This window comes from Schistocerca gregaria, chromosome 5 (assembly GCF_023897955.1).
Source record: "Schistocerca gregaria isolate iqSchGreg1 chromosome 5, iqSchGreg1.2, whole genome shotgun sequence".
NCBI lineage: Eukaryota > Metazoa > Arthropoda > Insecta > Orthoptera > Acrididae > Schistocerca > Schistocerca gregaria.
Window position 1 is genome coordinate 353,349,351 of NC_064924.1, and position 22,250 is coordinate 353,371,600.

The window sequence follows — 22,250 nt, forward strand, 5'->3', positions numbered from 1 at the left end:
AACCGGTGCGGGTGCTGATCCACCCTCAATGCCCAACGTGGCGGAGGCACAGGGACACGAAATGTGGGTCCAGGAGCTGTGACGGACATGGGAGGCATTGTCCAGGGCTTGACTGGGGTTACCTGCCGAAGGTGCGGAAAGCTGGAGACCAGGTCTCAAAAGCGGACAGCTACTTGTGGACGCCGGATTGTGAGGCATTCGGCGACTTGGACATGTGTTTTCTGTTTTGGTTGGTGTGGTAGGTTGGTGATGCAGCATGGTTGATTGAATCAGTCGAGGTGGCCGGCATGCATGACGTAGTCCACTGGTGGCTGTGGTGGGGGTGACCGGTGCGCCTGTGGTGGACGTGGTCTGGGCAGCCATGCCGCTGCCTGGGTGGGGTGGTAGGAGGCACACATGGCAGCGTGATGACAGCAGGCTGCAGCTGTGCATCACCAGTGGCTACGGGTGCGGTCTCTGTCTGGCTGCTGGCAGATGGACTGTCGTCTGTAATCAGATCTTCTGCTGGGTCATAGAAATCCACGGCTGCTGGAGTGGGCAAGATGTAGGCTGGCTTGGCGTGGTCGATTCATACTGTAGACGGCTTCCTGTTGCACTCAAGGTGCTTGTGCTCAGAGGCTGGCCATGTGAGTGTGCAGACATTCTGCCAGAGTGGGTGGTGCGGCGTTGTATGAGAGTGGTACTTCTTCGTCAAAATCACCCAGGATTGTCAGAGGTTGACCGTAAATGAGGTTGGCAGCTGATGGGCCAGACTTCTCTTTTGGCGTTGCGACGGGTCAGGCTCTTATCGCGCAGTTTCCTTTCCCTGAAAGAAAATCCACCTACCTCGTTTCTTAGGTAGTTGCTGCACTCGCCTCTCCTGATAGCAGCTACTGGAAAAATTGCAGAAAAGCAGTGTTGAAGAAACTGCAATTTAATAGCCGCTCACCGGAGGCCGCGATACATGTTTGCTGAAATACAATCTATGAGCAATCTTCCTAAATAAATTGAGTTATTGGAATGGTAGTAATTGTTTACTCAAACGAGAACGCGAAGTTGGTAATTCTATTTAAGCTCTTTATTGTCTTTAAGCCTGATCATCAGCCCGCTAATCTACGTTTGAAGAAAGTTCAGTTCACAATTCTATCCACACTCAAACCCCGCCAGAATTAGCTTTCAAAGTTACGGAATTTACTTAACTGCAACACAGACGATTTTCTAACATACACGTTTGCAGTCGATGTTCAATAATAGTTCGTTTTTTAACGTTAATGCTCGCCATAAGCACTTAGTAAAAGTTTACGAAGTACCGCCACGCTTTCAATTATTAAAGTTACTCGCGTCTTTCGCGGAACGAAAAGTCACAACTCGCTCAAACTCACACTACGCGTTACTGGACTCTTCCAGTCTCAAATCGCACAGTACCGAACCGATGAAGCCGTTTTATGACTTCATTTTACACATTATTCGCGAGGACACATCAAGCATGTCTCTTCTCGATCACAGTTCCTTCGCGACCCCTCATCCACTCCGACTCACTCTCCTAGTCTGCTAACCGTCCTCGCATCTCATTGGCTCACACATCACACAGCCAATCAGAATTAACTCTTTGGGTGCGCCTCGCGCCAAAATCTAGCACGCACCAGTCATGACTTCTGAATCATTTACGTCATGATTTCTTGTTACACAAAATTTACTGTATAATTTAACAAACCGAAAGGAAAACTAGACTTTACTTTATTTCCAGAAATTATTTAAATACTCGCGAACGTTCTGGCTGCTTGTACAATACCATACACTCTTGGACATCCGACATTCACTAAGATGGGGAACCACTGGCGACTCTGTTCCCACGGTTACATCGTCTGAACACTTGCGAGTTCCAACCTAGATTTTATACACTTGCAAAGAATGGCGAATGTCCCTCTTTCATTCACTCAGGCACACTCATTCACTCTCACCTACTCATATAAAATAACTGTTCACAAAAATTCAAAACATTTATGGTTTTAACAAAGTTATAGGTGAATTTCTAAAAGTAAAATTCTCAAAATAAATACAAAAGCACGGAAGGTGATTTTGTTTCATAGTTGGATGGTCACTGAAGGTGATCTATACATAATGGTATTTATTTAGACTCGAAAATTGTAGAAATTTGCGTTTTCTGTAAGATTTTTCTAATTTCCAAAATATGCAGGTTTCAAAGCTCAAATTTGGATGACTTATTTTTATTCATAACAGAAACTAGTATATTAACTTTTAATTTCCTCAGGTTCCTCAGTTAGAAGTTATTAAAGATGAAAGTTCCACGTTATACACGCGGCTAGTTAGCGCACAGGTCTTACATTCTCACGGTACAGACATGCCATATGGTCGTGACGTCAGACGAACGGACACCGGTAATCTGCCCGCTACAGCACATATGCTAATCTGATGGCTACTTTACAGTCTGTCTACATTTCACAGTAAATATTTGATAGAAAACTGTGCGCTCGCACTAGTTGCGACGCCACACACCTCCTGAGGAAACTAAATTTTTTCATTCATGACAAACTTTTAGTTTTCTAAAAAAATTTCTATTAAAGATTTACTCAAACAGCTATTTAACATTTATAGTTCCTGTACATCAATCATCCACTTATACCTAGGGCTGACGACCTACAAAACATCTTATATCTAAACATGCACTTTTATCATCATTCAAAAAAAAAATTTTTCAGATTACAAAAATCTATTTACAAATTCCTGAAAGAGAAAACAAACCTAAATACTATCTTGATGTACGTCACACGCACACTAACACTACTATCGCTATGGTGAGCGTCACTTTTTTACCACTTACACTTAAGATTTTGATAGCACTCGTAGTTCGACCGGGTCCTGCTTGGGAGGTCCATTTCAAGTCTCGTGCTACCACCTCTGTTTACTTCGGCGCACCTGAAACATCAGCTGGCCTCAGTTCCCTTTCTAACTGCTACGTCTTAACCTACAGCAGCGATAAATGGCGCTATCTGCTTGACTCTAAAGTCTCATATTTTTGATAAAATTTACTTGACAGTATGTACAATTTTCAAAATTTTTTTTTTTTTTTTTTTTTTTTTTTTTTTTTCTCAAGTGAAAAGTGAATTGACTTTCCTAATGCAGTACCGAAGTGGCACATTTACTCTTTAATTACTTCTTCATCTCATAATCAAACAAGTTATGGTTACATAAGAAATACTAAGAAAAACAATTCCTACAAATAGTTCACAAATACATAATAAATCTCCGCCAGCACTGGTGACTCTCCAGTTCCTGTACAATACACAACAATATAAAATATACACAAAATTATCAATATTACAATTCTGTCTCCAGGCAATCTCCTGTAGTCCTGTATCATAAATTAAACACTGAAAAATACATATTTACTTATTCATTTATCAACACTACAATCCTTATACTAATCTCTACGACAAACTTGGGGAGCTTTGTGTGTCTCTGGTCAAAAATGGAATCGATGTCATGGGTACTTTCCTCATCTCACATATCTGGAGTTACTTCAATTTCTTGTCAACATCAGGTTTTCTCTAGTCACATTCGGGTTTAATTTACAACTCTCATACTCATACTTCACACACTCAGGTTAGTATTTGTTAAAGCGTTTCCTACTAATCTGCGAAACCTCGTTACCCATACTTTCTAACATACATCCACCTCCTGAGTTACCAACGTCGCCTCAGCTCTGTTTACATTCGTAGCCTCACTTCCTTTTGTTTACAAACATCTCCTCTGTTTACCAACAAACGCCACCTCTGGTTACCAACATTAAGCTTTTTATTTACTCACCTTCGTAGCCTCACTTTTTCCTAATATCGAGCTAGCCAAACACTATGCTCATTCTTTCTCCTTTTCTCACATATTTCTCTTCATTTGACAGTCAGTCCTGCTGCACTGTCCCTTTAACTTAACTTCCTTTACCCCTTTGACAGTCAACCTTGTTGCACTGTACCTTTACTCATTTTACCACTAAATCACCTCCTGAGGCTCTGACTTCATTGAACAGACAGTTTTGCTGTACTGCTCCATTTCCTTTCCTAAACATTAGCTTAATGCTACGTCTTAACATATCGTTCTGTTACTTAACAAACAGCTTCAATGTTCGTCACCATATTTTCTGAGGCTCTTACATTTCTTAGTTATTTTACCTTTCTAAGGGCATTACTCACACCTTAGGCCAAACATTTACTTTACTGAGACTTATTACTTATCTGAGGTATCTTAATCCTTTTTGATTTTCTCTTACACTCATTCCTTACGCTTAACCTATACTGCACTGAGGTTCTTTCCTACTCATTACTTAAACACTTTATCACTTAAAAACTACGATAGAGAAGAAGGAAAGACGATAGAATTTTAGTTCTGAATGAAAGAAGAGGTAGGTTGACAATACGGAAAAGAAAGTGGAAGAAATATTGTCAAACGACTCGAGACCTAGTGCTCGTCACGCACTTAGCTCTGCAAAGAGTGCAAAGCTCTCTGAGGTATCTACTCACTCCTGGCCACGTCTCTCTTTTGAACATATCTTTTCAAATCCACAATGTTCCTAAGCCCTAACACCTTATGTGATTTCACAAACTCCAGTCTATAAGCATTTGGGTGAGGCTTCTCTACGATTCTAAATGGGCCCACGTACTCATCGGTAAACTTCTTTGTTTCTGACGTAAGTTTCTTAGATCTTTCCCTAGTTTTCACTAGCACTAGATCCCCTACCTGAAAACTAGTGGGATCAGCTCTTGCGTCATGCCTTCTCTTTCTTTCCAGGGCCTTCTTTCTTATATTAATACGTGCCAGTCTCTCCTTCTCTTCGATGGCTATGTCTGTGAGATTTGGAAACTCGACCAGGTCGAATAAAATATTATTCGGCCTAATGTCACACATTAGCTCTACTGGTGCATATCCTGTGGCTTCATGCTTCAGATGGTTTATTACTTCTTCGAAGTATTCAATATAATTGGCCCAAGCGGAGTGTTTTTTATGACAATATGTTCTACACAATCTGTTTAACTCCTTCATAATTCGCTCACACATGTTCCCTTGAGGAAAGTACGCGGAGATTTTTATGTGATCGATACCTCTCTGTTGTAAACATTCACTAAATTTCTTAGAGATAAACTGGGGCCCATTGTCTGACAATATTGCCTTTGGCACTCCTATCTTCCCAAAATAGTCCTTCTCCAACTTATTCACTAATACTTTAGAGTTGGCTTTCTTAATTGGGTAAAATTTTACGTACTTAGTAAACCCATCCACCATCACAAACACATATTCACATCCCCCTCTAGACACTGGTAGTGGACCAAATAAATCTACAGCTACTAAATCCAGCCGATTTTGTGGTTCTACTGAATACATCTGTCCTTGGATAGTTCTATTGTTGGCCCTAACTTTCTGGCAACGATCACAGGATTCTAATCGCTGTTGCACCCTTCTCCACATATTATCAAAAATTACCACTTCACTTAACTTAGCTATACATTTACGAGCGCCATAATGCCCATACTTACAATGTACGTAGTCTATAAGTGCATCTACATGTTGCTCCGGAAAACATATTTTCCAATTCTCCTCACTGTCTTTCCTGCGCCTAAATAAGACATCTTTATGCACTTTATAGTAGACCAGTAATTTTGGGTAGTCTGGATGACCTAATCTACTCTTTACTAATTTAATGTTGTCATCCTGGTTCTGTTCCCTCCGTAGGTTCTTACAAATGCGCTTAATTAAGCCATCGTCCTGGAGCTGCATGATGGCCAACATTACTTCATTATTATCGGTATTTCTTAAAGATTTCCCTTCTTGTCCTGTATCTTTCACACTTCTTGATAAGGCGTCCGCCACGATGTTCTCGGAACCCTTAATGTATATCATCTTATAATTAAATTGCTGTAAATACAGGGACCACCTTCTTAATCTAGCATGTTTTAGCTGACATGAGTCTAAATATGTAAGGGCACTATGGTCTGTGTATATCCAAATTTCATGTCCTAAAAGGTACTTTTCAAATTTTTGCAGGCCGAAAATAACAGCTAATGCTTCAAGTTCAGATATACTATAATTTTTCTCGGATTGTTGCAATGACCTGCTCGCAAAGGCTATGGTCTTGTGGACTTCCTCTTCTCCTTCTTTTTCCAACTGAAATAGTTCAACTCCTAACCCGTAACCACAAGCATCAGATCCCAGACAAAATGGTTTCGAAAAATCGGGATGGTTCAAAATCTTACTATTAATAAGAGCTTCTTTCAATTCTTCAAACGCCTTCTGACACTCAGAAGTCCATTTATAAACTACATTTTTCTTTAAGAGTTCTCGCAGGCACGGTGCATTGAATAATTGTCCAGACACAAATTTTCTATAAAACCCAAACAAACCAAACATCCCCTTTAATGCTTTACGTGTTGTAGGTGCAGCATAATCCCTTATTGCTCTAATCTTTTCTGGATCCGGCATGATACCATCGCCACTCACTATGTGCCCCAAGAATTTAATTTCTTTCTTCACAAATTCAGTTTTGTCTAGCTTCAATTTCATACCCCCCAATTTTATGGCCCTCAATACTTCATCCAATAACATACAGTGTTCCTCCCACGTTGGTGTCGATATCAAAACGTCGTCTACATACACTGTAATTCTTCTTAGTAGATGGTCCCCTAATACCTGCGACATAGCTCTTACAAAGGCACATACACTTATATTTAAACCAAACGGCACCACCTTATACTGATAACATCTACCTTCGAATAAGAATGCCGTGTACTTTCTTGATTCCTTTGCTAACGGTAGGTTCCAATATCCACAGGTCACATCCATGGATGTAAAGAACTTAGCACCTTTAAACTTTTGTAGCAGTTCTTCAATATTCTCCGGACGGTCACTCTCAGGTAGTACTATTTTGTTTAATGCTCGAGCATCCAACACTAGTCTAATTGAGCCATCCTTCTTAGGAACTATGACTAGCGGGTTATTGTACACACTAACAGCCCTTTCAATAATTCCCCACTCTAACATATTTTGAATTAAGTCACGTACTGCCTCCTTATGTACTTCTGGGATTGCAAATGGTTTTTTGAAGAAATGAGCGTCTTTCTGCACTGTCAAAAAACACTCATAATCCTTTACTAGCCCTGGTTGATCTGAGAAAACCTCGGCATGTTTGACTAGTATTTGTCTTAAATCGTTTTTCCTTGCTTCATCAATATCAATTAATTCTAGTAATTTCTCCTCGATCCTATTTCTGACACTCACAAGCTCAGACGGATCCTCTACTTTTTTGCCACCGTACTCATTATAGCCCTCCAAGAATTTCTCTGTTTTACAAATACATATAGGAAAATCATTCTGCTCAGGATCCTCACATAGCTGCTTACCGATGAAAGGTATAGTAATTAGTTTACCCTTAATTTTTACCATAACATCATTGGTAGAAAAATTCACCCATCCTTCATATTTATTCAAAAAGTCAGCCCCCACCAATATGTCTACACTCAGTCCATTTATAACTAAGAAGTTCTGTCTTATTTCTACTTCCTTAAATGCTATGGGTAGAAACACTTCCTGTTTTACTGTCTTCTTAGTCTTACCGGTTGCTACTACAATGTTCAAGCCACTTACTGGCATCTTAACAATCTGTTTACTGTTAGGGAGTTCATTTACCAAGTTCTGGGATACTGCACAGACTTCCGATCCAGTATCTATCAAACATTTAACTGGTTCATTTAATACTCTTAGCTCTACTATCGGTTGCCCTAAGTACTCTTTATTTATTTTGGGTTCTGCTTCCTCCAATAAATCTTGCACAATTTCTCTCCTTTCGAAGCCTGTCTTTTGGGTGGCAATCACATTCACACTTACAGGGTTTATTTCATGCTTATTATCACCCTCAATTCTAGTGGCAGCTCCTATTAGCCTATCCACTATTGCTAAGTCAAAACATTTTTCCAATGTTTCCCCCTCTTTCTCATTAACCTCCTTTTCTACGACCCTATCCAAGGCGTCGTCATTAACCTCTACCTCCTCCTCTAATCTATCCTCTTCTTCGTAACTATCTACAACATCAATTATCTTATCAAGCACAGTCACAACCCTGCCATTATTACTGTTCTCACCCCTATCCGACAGCTCTTCATTAGTTTTACTGTGCATAATGTCTTTCTGATTATTACCCTTATAACTAGTACTTAGTTCTTCAATAAGTGGCTTCTTATGATTATTCTTACAGTTAATTGGTTCATTAACCTCCACTTGACTTAAAGCTACTATCTCTGTCTGTTTTACGTTATCCTCCCTAAATTTTGTAGCAACAACATTTATGTTAGGTGGTCGTTCAGGCTGCTTTCTTATGAATGGTTTTGCCAGCGGATTTAACTTTAAACGCTGTTGCCTACGATCGCCAGCACACTCGTAGACAATTAATGGTTTTCCGAGCGCGGTGCGTCATCACTATGCCTCCAGCTGACCGCCTCACCTCCTGACATCTGTCGGCCGCTGTCATACTGCTCGCGTTCATTGAACCTGTTAACATATGTTCTTCCTCTACCACGTGAACTGCCACGGTATCCGCCGCCTCTCTGAACACCCATCCTATTAATGTTTACATCCGCGCGATTGTCATTCTGCCTAGCAGGCGGGCGATGCTCCCTCCTCATGTTTTCTTCTTCTTTTTGGACGGATTCAACCCTTTCTAAATACTGTACGAACTTGTCAATGTTATCTCGGGGCGCAGATATGATCTTAGTTTTCCAGTTCCACGGTAGCTTATTTTCTACCCCTAATATGATCTGTTCTGTTTCTAACTTATTACTAAGGTAGGACAGAGTTGTTACCCACCTTTGAACAAATCGTTTGATGCCCTCTCTCTTGGGGTCATACTTCTCTCCCGACCAGAACCGATTAAGAACATCCATCTGCTTTCTCTTTCCCCAGTATTCCTCAAAGAACGCTAATTTAAATTCTGACAATTTCGCGTATTTTTCAGAGGCTAAATTCCCCCATACTCTGGCCTCTCCCATCAAATTTGAAGTGATAAAGCCTATCTTTTGTTTATCGCTCCATACTTTCGGCAAAACGTCTTCAAAATCGTTCCAAAATTCTCTGGGGTGCATGTTCTTACTTGGGTCAAATTTTAAAAACTGTCTGTGGGTAACATACGCAACCTCGGTAGATTCAATTATTCCACTGGAAATTATACTACCACTATGGTTAGAAACACACTGTTCTACTTTGGTTAGTCTGCATTCATGCCCACAAAGTTGCTCATTCACACTTTCACTGAAATGGCTTATGTGAGTCTCTAAATTATTGACCTTATTTACAACTTGCTCTCCAAGTTTCTCACACCGAATTTTGGTATCATTTACTTTACATTCTAAGGCGGCATGATTAATTTCATTGGAATTCTCTACCACTTTTATGTGCTCACATACTTTATCTAATTCTGCATCAACATGGGATTTAAATTGCTGTTGATCCTCAGTAACCTGTTCGATTCGTGTCGTCAATTCACTTTGCACTTGAACAATATTTTCTGTACATTCTAGTTTAACCTGCTGTATTTCAACATTTACTTTACTACTGAGCACTGCTAAATCTTGCTTCCAACAGTCTCTGAGATCGGATATTTTGGAATCTAAATCAGCGCCCATTTTAGTCATCTCATTACTTAAATCAGATCCTAATTTAGACATTTTTGAATCCATTTTACTTGACATATTAGTTTCCATTTGTGACATATTAGTTTCCAATTTTGATATACTGGAATCCATTTTTGACATACTGGAATCCATCTTACTTGACATATTGGAATCCAACACGTTCATCTTAGTTAATAGATTCATCAGCATACTGGCGACATTATCCTTCGCCCCCTCATTTGCTGATACAATGTCCCTATTAACATTAACTACCGGCATGGGTAACTGTAACTCACTGGGCACTGACATATTTGGATCTGACTCCAAACTATAATTAACATAGGATGAATCAGTCAAACTACTACTGAAATTGGGTTGAGACACGTCTAAACTAAAATTCATGGGGTCATTTTCCCCTGTCTCCATCCCACTATCACAACTTAGTTCCGCCTTTTTGTCACTTGGTTGAAACTCAGCCATTTTTCTCAGTTTGACTCCACAAACACACAAAGTTTTCAAAAGCACTGTACTTAACTTTGTGCTTCGGCGTGCTGCGTTGCTGCTAGATGAAACTGCGGGTCCGTTCACCATACACTGCAATGCTGTACCAGTTTCCGGGCCCCCGCTCGAATCAGCGCTGCCAACTGCCACTGCTGTCGTCGCCTCTGCGTAGTCTCCGTAGCTCGTCGTCTGCCAGACGCCGTCGTAGACTGCTATTCCAATCGGCGCGTAGTCACCGAAAAATTCTTCCGTTCCGTACAACACATTACAGTTCACGGACACTTTCACTGTCCTTCCTATTCACGTGGCGATATCAATTTGTACGCTACACAGTTCCTACACATAGCGAGCACTTCTGTATTGTCCGGTAATTGTCACTACTGCTTTTTTTGAGATTCACTGGAATTTACTATTTTTATTTCCCGGCCGATGCACCACTTGCGACGGGTCAGGCTCTTATCGCGCAGTTTCCTTTCCCTGAAAGAAAATCCACCTACCTCGTTTCTTAGGTAGTTGCTGCACTCGCCTCTCCTGATAGCAGCTACTGGAAAAATTGCAGAAAAGCAGTGTTGAAGAAACTGCAATTTAATAGCCGCTCACCGGAGGCCGCGATACATGTTTGCTGAAATACAATCTATGAGCAATCTTCCTAAATAAATTGAGTTATTGGAATGGTAGTAATTGTTTACTCAAACGAGAACGCGAAGTTGGTAATTCTATTTAAGCTCTTTATTGTCTTTAAGCCTGATCATCAGCCCGCTAATCTACGTTTGAAGAAAGTTCAGTTCACAATTCTATCCACACTCAAACCCCGCCAGAATTAGCTTTCAAAGTTACGGAATTTACTTAACTGCAACACAGACGATTTTCTAACATACACGTTTGCAGTCGATGTTCAATAATAGTTCGTTTTTTAACGTTAATGCTCGCCATAAGCACTTAGTAAAAGTTTACGAAGTACCGCCACGCTTTCAATTATTAAAGTTACTCGCGTCTTTCGCGGAACGAAAAGTCACAACTCGCTCAAACTCACACTACGCGTTACTGGACTCTTCCAGTCTCAAATCGCACAGTACCGAACCGATGAAGCCGTTTTATGACTTCATTTTACACATTATTCGCGAGGACACATCAAGCATGTCTCTTCTCGATCACAGTTCCTTCGCGACCCCTCATCCACTCCGACTCACTCTCCTAGTCTGCTAACCGTCCTCGCATCTCATTGGCTCACACATCACACAGCCAATCAGAATTAACTCTTTGGGTGCGCCTCGCGCCAAAATCTAGCACGCACCAGTCATGACTTCTGAATCATTTACGTCATGATTTCTTGTTACACAAAATTTACTGTATAATTTAACAAACCGAAAGGAAAACTAGACTTTACTTTATTTCCAGAATTATTTAAATACTCGCGAACGTTCTGGCTGCTTGTACAATACCATACACTCTTGGACATCCGACATTCACTAAGATGGGGAACCACTGGCGACTCTGTTCCCACGGTTACATCGTCTGAACACTTGCGAGTTCCAACCTAGATTTTATACACTTGCAAAGAATGGCGAATGTCCCTCTTTCATTCACTCAGGCACACTCATTCACTCTCACCTACTCATATAAAATAACTGTTCACAAAAATTCAAAACATTTATGGTTTTAACAAAGTTATAGGTGAATTTCTAAAAGTAAAATTCTCAAAATAAATACAAAAGCACGGAAGGTGATTTTGTTTCATAGTTGGATGGTCACTGAAGGTGATCTATACATAATGGTATTTATTTAGACTCGAAAATTGTAGAAATTTGCGTTTTCTGTAAGATTTTTCTAATTTCCAAAATATGCAGGTTTCAAAGCTCAAATTTGGATGACTTATTTTTATTCATAACAGAAACTAGTATATTAACTTTTAATTTCCTCAGGTTCCTCAGTTAGAAGTTATTAAAGATGAAAGTTCCACGTTATACACGCGGCTAGTTAGCGCACAGGTCTTACATTCTCACGGTACAGACATGCCATATGGTTGTGACGTCAGACGAACGGACACCGGTAATCTGCCCGCTACAGCACATATGCTAATCTGATGGCTACTTTACTGTCTGTCTACATTTCACAGTAAATATTTGATAGAAAACTGTGCGCTCGCACTAGTTGCGACGCCACAGCGTTACTCACAGGCTGAGCAGCACCAGTGGGAGTGCCTCTGACCACGAGGTGTCATGGCAAGTTAGGACGGCTTTCACGGTCCTGTGGAACCGTTCGACAATGCCATTTGATGCCAGATGTCAGCTTGTTTTCCTGTGTAGCCGGATGCCACACAGTCTGGCGACGTGAGTGAACAACAGACACAAACTGGTGGCCGCCGTCAGTTGTGACGTGACTGGGACATCCGAAGCATGCCACCCAGGTGTTGATGAAATCGGCGGCGACTGTCTCGTCAGTGATGTCCATGACGAGCATTGTTTACGGCGAGTGAGTGAAGCGGTCCACCATGGTTAAGAAATACCACTTGCCTTGAGAGTGTGTCGTGTCAGGGAAGGTGCCCACAGGTGAGTGGGTGTGCCTCCTGACTTTGGCGTGCTGAAATTCCATGCAAGTCCGCGCTCATTCACCGCAGTCCTTCCGAAGCCCGGGCCAGACGAAATGCATGGCCACAAGCGTCGCAGTGATGTTGTTGCCAGGTTGTGAAAGTTCGTGGGCTAGGTCGAAGGCACTGCACCGGAATTTCTCCAGAAGGAATGGTCGGTGCATGCCGGTTGAGATGTCACACCAAATCTTCCATGCGGAGCCGAGGACAGGCGCCAGATCCAATTGCAAGCCGCTGGAAGTGTCTTGACGGAAACGGTGCAGTTCTCCATCACTATCTTGTACTTGGGCGATGTCCTCAAAGTTCACAGGGGGTGATATAATGGCACACGCTCGAGACAAACAATCAACAACAATATTGTCCATCCCCGAAATGTGTCGAATATCTGTTGTATATTGCGACATGAACTCTAATTGCTGGAGTTTGCACGGTGATCACTTAGTGTGGTTGTTGTGGAACGTGTGCCTACTCGGTTTGTGGTCGGTGAAAATGATGAATTGTCGGGCTTCTATGGATGGCCCGAAGTAGTTCACTGCTGCATACACCACAAGCAACTCTCAGTCATAAGTCCTCCAAGTGCATTGCGATTTAGATAGCTTCTTAGAGAAAAAACCAAGAGGCTGCCAGCTTCTGCTGATGCGCTGCTGTAATGCCTCACCAATGGCGTTCTGGCTGGCGTCCATGACTATAGCTAAGTCTGCGTCATGTACCGGGTGCGCAAGCAATGTCACTTCTGCGAGATCCCGTTTTGAGTCCGTGAAGCTCTGCTCCATTGCATCTGTCCAATACACAGGGGTCTTTCCCTTTGAAGTAGGACTGTGTAACGCCTTAGTCAATGGCTCTTGCATGGTGGCAGCTTTGGGCAGGTAAAAGTTCAACATGCCACCGTAATGGCATAGTTCTTTGTGTGTCCTTGATCCAGTGAGGGTAATTAAATGGCGAAGGAACTCGATTTCCATCACACCAAATTCGCTTTTCGCTGCATTAATAACGATGTCGGCTTCACTTGGGTTCTGAAAGACAGCCGTTGGGTGGAGGTGGTGGAACTCGGGTTACTTGGAATACACCAGAACATCATCAAGGCATGCGAAGCAAAATGTCAAGCCTCACAAGACGCCATCAAGGAACCGCTGCCAAGTCTGGGCAGTATTCCGAAGACCAAAAGTCATAAACAGGCTTCCGAAAAGCCCAAAGGGCATTAGAATAGCTGTTCTTCCAATATCTTTGGGCGCCACCGGAATTTGGGTGTACAGGTTTGCGCAACCTTGCTGAACACTGTGCATCCTGCCAAAGCATAACTGAAGTCTTGTAGTTATGGGACTGCATATCGGTCGAGCACTGTTCGTGAATTAAAGGCACAGTAGTCCCCACATGGGCACCACGAATTGTCGTTTTTGGGCACTAAAAGTAACGCCGATGACCATGGGCTGCTCGATGGTCGAATGATGCCTGACCATAGCATGGCCTCGAACTCTGCCTTTGCTGCTGCAAGTCTATCAGGAGCAAGTCGACGAGGGTGGCACGATGTGGGTTCGTCCGGGTGGTGTTATTATGTGGTGCACCATCGAACTTCTAATGCATCTCAGTGCAACAGCTGGGCAGGTGAAGCCGGGGAATGTTTCAAGGATGTCAGTGTAAGGTCCAGGGCACTTCACAGGTTTAACACTGTAGAATGCGGCCTGCTGGCACTGTTCCACTATCTTTAAATTTGTTGTCGCATCGATGAGATGGCCATTTGTGATGTCAGCTAGCAGCCCACAGTGAGTGGCTGAGAACGTCCACACCCAGGATCGGCTTATTGACATCGGCTACAGTAAAAGTCCACGAGAATGTGCAGTGTAGACCTAGATCTAAATTTCGGCTGTGTGTGCCATAAGTTTTAATTGCTGAATTGTTTGCCGCTGTGGGGGAGAGTGCCTTGACCCCCTGTGGTCTCGTAACATAGAATGGGGGAATATTGAAAGGTCCGAACCAGTGTTGACAAGGTACCTCATGCCCGCACCCTGTTCCATGACAAACAGATGCTTAGATATCATACTGCACCCAGGTGCACCTAGGTCCAGTCACAGCTGGCGTTTGGCTGTGAACAAGGAGCCTGACACCTGGTTGCTTTGTTGCCAAAATGGGTGTGGTACCAGGAATAGCCACTTTGTGCATGCTCTTGACATCTGCGGGGTACCATTGGAGTGGCTGTTGCTGCATTGCTGGCTGCTCGAGCCATACTCCCTGTAGCCTGGTCTGCTACCACTGCAATGTGTGCTGCCCTCTTGCCACAAGCATGCCAACTGGTTGACTTGCATGCAGAGAGCTGCCACCTGTGGAGCCAAGTTTTGCACTAGCTATTGCAGGTTGGTATCCGATGCGGGTGCAGGATTCGTGTGCCACCACTGAGGTGGTGCCATAAGCTGCTGCGACCGCGGTGCTAGGCACATCGTGAACCCGGTCGGCCAAGTTAGTGACAGCGTCCAGCTGCATCTCCAGCATCTCCATCTGTGCTGCTATCATTGCGTGCACCTAAGCTGGGAGGCTGCACGCCCACATAGTGTGTAACAGCGAATATGGCACCATGTCGGACTGCGTGAGTCTCTACAAGTGCCGCAGGAACTGCGAGGGCCTCCAGTTGCCTCATTCCTAATGTTGCAGCAGTTGGTGCACTCTTTGTTCTCTGGACGATGAGATCTGCCAGTTCTGCTTTTCCTTGAACCATCTGTAGGGTGACTGCATCAGCACTTCGGCCGCATAATTCTGGTCGAGCTGGCTCACTACGAGTGCAAATTTTGCCAGGTCGCTGGTTATGTGGTTGCTCATATAGACCCACTCCACTTGGTTGAACCACATTACAGGATCACGCAGCCAGAAGGGAGGCAGCCTGATCAACACTTTTCAGCACTCCGGCAATCATAGGAGGCGGTGGTATGGTGGGGATTTGCACGCCAAAATTTTCCTGTCTGTGACTGCACAGCACTCGCACATGTAGTCCGTGCATGTAGCTCACTCTCCAGCCCCTTTTTGCATGCGAGCAGGTCTTCAACGGTCTTTTGCAACTCTTCTAATGTCACCATCTTAGCTCAGAGTCAAATCCTCGCACAAGAGGAAAGCACACAAACACTACAAAGGAAAACACCAAAAAAAGAATAACACTAGACAGCTCATGAACAAAACATACACACACAAAAACTATACAATGAAAAAAGGGTTCGTGCAAAAACAAAAAGAGTTTCTCACTATGGAGTGCTGTTCGGGTGCAGTGTGTACGCGTGAGCCTACTTCTGGTTCCCCATAACTCATACTAACAAATGTCCTTCACTATGTGTTTTTAGCCTCACATCATTGTCGGGGTCACCAGTGAAGCAAGGACATGTGGTTTCTCCACTTACAGTCATGACGTGCAGTGAATTGGATTTATTGCTGTGCCCACACACTGTGTTCATGGGAGAGGCTTGGTGACGGAAACAACTGGGACAGTTTTTGGTCATGACACGTTTATTCTTCACTAATTTTACAATAAGTAACAAATACCATTCATCACTAATGTCCGTCCGTACAGGTGTGTTGCACTAGTGGTACGGCTCAATCACCAATCCAGAAGGGTGTTCACTCCAGTGATGAGCTGTGACACGACCGCGTGGACTGACCAAGACAAGAGGCACGTCACCGAACGTTCAGCTCCTGGCGTGACCGGAGGCGCCGTGATGCCCATGAAAGAGTGAAAGGCACTACCAACAGAAGAGTGCACACCGCGAAACGGGCGACTGTGTTTAGGACCACACATATGCATTTGTGGTGGAGTCGCGTTAACTCAATGCATGTGGTCAGCTGTGGGAGACGTCGGAAACATGTGTCACGTTGTGTTGACCAGCTCACACTGTCTGGCTGCTTTGTCCCATTTGGTCTGGTGTGCTATGCACTGTTGCCAAAATTCAGTGTAATGGTATAGCTGCACTCGTGAATGCTGGGCGTCGTTACCTTGTGTCGGCTGTGCCGTGGTTCAGCGCTTCTCGCATTTGAACAGTGCGTCTGCCACAGTACTAATCAACAGAAAAAATCTTGATTTTGTGGATACACATTTGTGAAAAAACTGTGATTTGTAAAAAAAAAATTCAAAAGGTGACAGTAAAAGAACTTTGCCAGATATGTCCAAACAGAGGATACTATTGTAATAATAAAGCAGTTATCTTTCAAATAAGGAAAACTCTAACAAAATATCTAGAACTCTTACAGAGATACAGCATTTATAAAAGAAATTCTGAAATTAGCTTCTTCAAACTGGTGTTCGCAGTGTCATCTTTGGAGGCCTGTATCTTGGGACAGGAATTTTGTTGGAGAAAACAAAAATATACATGTTTCTTACTTACTCCTGAATTTTGACATATGCTAAATTCAATTACATCCAAGACTATGAAGGTAACCCCCCTGCCTGAAGTGATACAGATTATGCCAATACATTAAAAAGTTGACACATTCATCTTTGGTTGATTTTGGGGGTCAGTTATGTACTAGAAAATGGATATATAACACCAAACCCACAGTACTAATCAACAGAAAAAATCTAACTTTTGTGGATAGACATTTGTGAAAAAAATCTGTGATTTGTAAATGACGTAGTTTGTGACACAAGGCTAAAAAAAATGTTTCATTTAGATAATACAAAAGGAAGAATGGTAAATAGCATGTCCAGTCAATGTTATTCTGATACAAACTGGTAACCTCACAAACTCATAAAAAATCCCCACTAACTGCCTTTTTTTGGTATTATTCCAGTGATATATATGAGTATGTAGTTTTCTTCTGTGTGCAATGTTTTCCTTGATGGTAGTAGGGCACTGTGACCACCTGATACACAAATAACATTCACAGAAGAGCACATTATCCTTCAAAGTGTATCTTTCTTCTAATGCATCTGATGATGATGATGATGATGATGATGAGGTCCAATACTCCAAGGAGCATAGGGGGAAGATGTGGGAGACCCGCACTGCTGACTAGGTCAAGGTCATATCAGAGGTGGTTTGCAATTGCCTTCCTCTGACGCTAATGCATCTACCAAATCATAATTATTTCATTTTGTTGCTTTTACCATTTTCCACTATAATCATATTACTACCTGTATTTATCGGAAATTCTTTTTGGTTAGTTAACCATATTATCACTTAATGAATAAACTATAATAATGACAGTATAAGAAAATAAAAATTTAAATTTTAGTTCTTTATACCATGTAGTTGGTTTACTTTACACTGACACTTCCTGCTACAGTGTGGCGCATTTTTTGTAATGAAGATGTGCAGAAAATTTCTAAGGCCTGTTATTTTGTTACAATGAAGTGGGAAAGTAAAATAATTTGTGTTGTGCTTAATGTAACATGAAAAATATGAAGTTATTCAACTGAATCAGAAGCAGTTAAATAACTAATTGCATTTTACTTTTGCAGAACAAACTGGATGTTAGATTATTTAGGAATGGTGTGTCTTGCTGCAAATCAAGTATGGTGGACAGCTGAGGTGGAAAATGTGTTTAAAAAAATAAAAGAGGTGACAAATTCATCTAATATGTATGAATATCTTTACTTGTGTTCTGAATGTTTATCTTAGTAATGCTTTACTATGCATCTAATTCTTTTGTCTTTACCAGAGACTAGGAATAACTTGATAATGAATACACATATTGTACAATATAGTGAAGGTGTTAAGTGATTGAGAAGCATACAAGTAAGGCCAGGGAGACAGTCCAACATACATCACCTTTACTAATATTTTTAAAATGCAAGAGGAAATTATGATATGTCTCAAGCTGTTTACAGTATCTTTCTCACTTGTTTATATGATTGAATAACCTAAGATGTGTTCAATACAGGGTAAGTGTCTGCTTGGAGTGAACTGTGTTTAGTAAAATATTTGAGTATGTAGTGGCTGGACAGATTGAAATCATTTCTGAAGAAGTATAGTATCCTTTATCCAGCTTAATATGAATTCCAGGAGGGCTGGCCACAGTGGCCGAACAGTTCTAGGTGCTTCAGTTCAGAACCGTGTGACTGCTACGGTTGCAGGTTCAAATCCTGCCTCAGACATGGATGTGTGTGATGTCCTTAGGTTAGTTAGGTTTAAGTAGTTCTAAGTTCGAGGGGAGTGATGACCTCAGATGTTAAGTCCTATAGTGCTCAGAGCCATTTGAACAATTTTATTCCAGGAGGGGAAAACAACAGTAGATGCTGTCTATAAATTTCTAGATACAACACTCACTCTTGTAGATAAGAAATTAGCCAGCTGTGGGGTTGTTCCTTGAACTTACAAAGACCTTCAATGCTGTAAACCACAGAATACTATTACAAAAACTATATAATTATGGTATAAGGGGCACTGCCTTTGATTGGTTTGCAAGCTCATAAAACATGGTGTTCCTTAAGGATCAGTTTTAGGCCCGATCCTATTTCTCCTGTTCATTAATGATCTTCTTCTTCACCTACCGACTTGCAGTACCTTCCTTTTTGCCAACAAGACAGTACCTTCCTTTTTGCCAACAAGACCAATATTCTGATATCTGACTAAGATGATCGCTTTGAAGCTGCAGTCAACCAATGTACAGCTCTACTGGATTCATGGCTTACAGTTAATATGCTACTTCTTAATGCAAAAAAGTCTGTAGGCTTAAGATTTCATACTGTCCAAAACAGAAATCCCATTGTCCCAACTATACAAATAGGTTGAACTGGAAAACGTAACTAAATCCCTCGAAATATCTATCTCTGACTCTCTAAGCTGGAAAGCCACACTGACAGCTTAGCTGCAAAGCTAAGTAAAGTATGTTTTGTGCTTCTGTCAGTCAGGGAAGTGATGAGTACAAATATCCTAAGGTCAGTGGATCATGCTCTATTTCACTCAATCCTAACATATGGCCTCATATTCTGGGGCCACACTTCTGAGTGCAATAAAATATTTAAGCTTCAAAAGAAAGTTGTCTGGATAATGTTATTTAAAAAGCAAACAAACAATTTTTCTGAAACAAAGAAACGATTATTCTGAAAACTAGGTATTCTTCCACTTCCAAGCCAGGACATATTGGAGATACTAAGTTTTACGAAGCTAAATATTGACAGCCTGAAGCAGAATCTGCTTGTGTCTGTGTATGTACGGACAGATATGTGTGTGTATGCGATTGTATACCTGTCCTTTTTTCCCCCCAAGGTAAGTCTTTCCGCTCCCGGGATTGGAATGACTCCTTACCCTCTCCCTTAAAACACACATCCTTTTGTCTTTCCTTCTGCTTGCCTCTTTCCTGATGAAGCAACCATTGGTTGCGAAAGCTTGAATTTTTTCTGTATGTTTGTGTTTTTTTGTGTGTCTATCAACCTGCCAGCACTTTCGTTTGGTAAGTCACATCATCTTTGTTTTTGATATATTTTTCCCATGTGGAATGTTTCCCTCTATTATATTTACATAATGCTTATCTATACTTAATTTGATTTTAAATGTCTCTGCAAATTTTAATTTTAATCAGGCCTTGTTGACCTTAATATTGAACAACTTGTGAATATACCAGTACTGTACCCTGTAATCTATAACTGTCATAGAATTGTGTAAGTATGGGTATATTTGATTTGGTGTTACACATTTTTAAAATGTTTAACGTACCATGTAGTACACTCTGTGCACAAAATGATTCAGTGGATCGATAATGAATGAATGAATGAGTGAATGAGCTGTATTAAGAGTATGTAAGTATTTAAATTAGGTTTGGAGCACTCTTCTCTAAGATTGTTGCAGAGACACCATCATTGCCTGCAGAGTTGGAGTTTCTTAGTTGTTTTATTAATTTTGCTACTTGATCTGGAGAGACAGTGCTGATGTACATTGAGTAACAACATGCACTTTTTTATATTTGCTGTATTGGATATCCTTATTCACGTTTGATTTTAACACGTTGCCAGCAATATCTGTGAAACAGTTTTTAAATCTGTTGGTGACATGTAATGGATTTATTATTTTTTATTATCTTGTCATAGCATTTTTATGCTGTTTTTCAGCAGATACTTTTTTCATAACACTCCACATAAACATCCCTTTATTTTTTAAATTACAAATGTATTCATCATTATGTATTAATTTTCTTAGCATTTTCGGATATTTTTTATAGTATACAATACAAGTTACATATTCTATGAAGTAGTCTCTCCTTCTGCTATGCAATCCTTATTCCCCTTGTGATACAAATATTTGTTCTAGAATTTCCACTTATGGTTTCAGTTTTTGTGGCAAAGCGATTTAAAAGAAATGGGTTAAGGAATAAATGACGGTGTTGAATTTTTCATTTAGGTCATTAATTTTATAAACCAATGACCATGTTTCTTTGTTTTTTAAGACGTTGAAGTAGTTTATGTTATCGTACCTATAGCTTCTGCAAGTGGTTGTCAAAGGCATGTTATTAATGATACTGTCTTTTATATTTAAGCTTAGTAATGTTGTTAGTCTCTAGACAAATTAGTATTGAACAAGCAGTAATTATTATCTGCTAAGACTTACTGTGTCTATAATAGCATTGAAATGGAGAACAGCACAATAAATGTGAAAATACTAAACATCTTTCTCCAAAACTATCTCACAGAGAAAGATCACTCTGTAGTATCTCCTGTAAAACTTGTCATGAGAAACAAAACAGCTGATAAAAGTGACCATGATATGGAAAAGCAACTGAAATTACTCAACAGGGGAAGGTCACTGGACCTGAATGATTCTACATGAGTATGCAAAAGAAATTGCCCTCTTCTGACAGTACTGTACCATATGTCTCTGAAGGTGTGAACTTCTCAAGATGATTAGAAAAAAGCACAAGTAATTCTCATTTTCAAGAAGAATCATCGAACAGATGACATAGGTCTCTGACATAGGTCAGTTGTAGAATATTAGTACATGTTTTATCCTCACGTATTATGACATTGCTGAAGACAAAAATCTCTGCAGTGGGGATCAACATCAATTCTATAAAGGAAAATTCTGTGATCGCTCTGTTCGACCAAGAGACCCAGAAGGCAGTAGATGCTAACATCCAAGCAGATAGCATGTTCCTTGACTCCCTTAAGGCATTTGATACTGTTCTGCACTACCACCTAAAGAACAAAATATGAGTGTATGAAATATCAGACCAACTGTGTGACTCTATTGAAGTGTTTCTAGCAAACAGAGCACAGCACTTCATCCTCAATGGGGAGAAGTCACCCAAGGAACCCAGAAAGCAGTAGATACTGGTACCCAAGTAGATGGTATGTTCATTGACATTCAATACAGTTCTGCACTGCCACTAAGGAACAGAATATAAGAATGTGGATAGAATTGGCAGAGGAAATAGAGAAGATCCAAAAAAAAAAAAAAAAAAAAAAAAAAAAAAAAAAAAAAAAAAAAAAAAAAAAAAACAGTGCATTTCACTACAGGTTCACTTAGTAAGCATGAAACTGTCATGAAGATGATCAACCAATTCTAGTGCTAGGTAGTGCAAGAGAGGCATTCTGCATCACAGTGTGGTTT

The 22,250-nt window shown here is 41.1% G+C and overlaps 1 protein-coding gene across 1 annotated transcript in view; it reads left to right on the forward strand.

Annotated features, from left to right (window-relative positions):
* LOC126273341 (dynein axonemal heavy chain 10) overlaps positions 1–22,250 on the forward strand; it is a 1,458,287-nt gene that overhangs the window by 737,776 nt on the left and 698,261 nt on the right. The window contains exon 107 of the mRNA XM_049976887.1: positions 18,167–18,266. Coding sequence (XP_049832844.1) covers positions 18,167–18,266 — 100 coding nt within the window. The remainder of the gene's footprint in view (positions 1–18,166; positions 18,267–22,250) is intronic.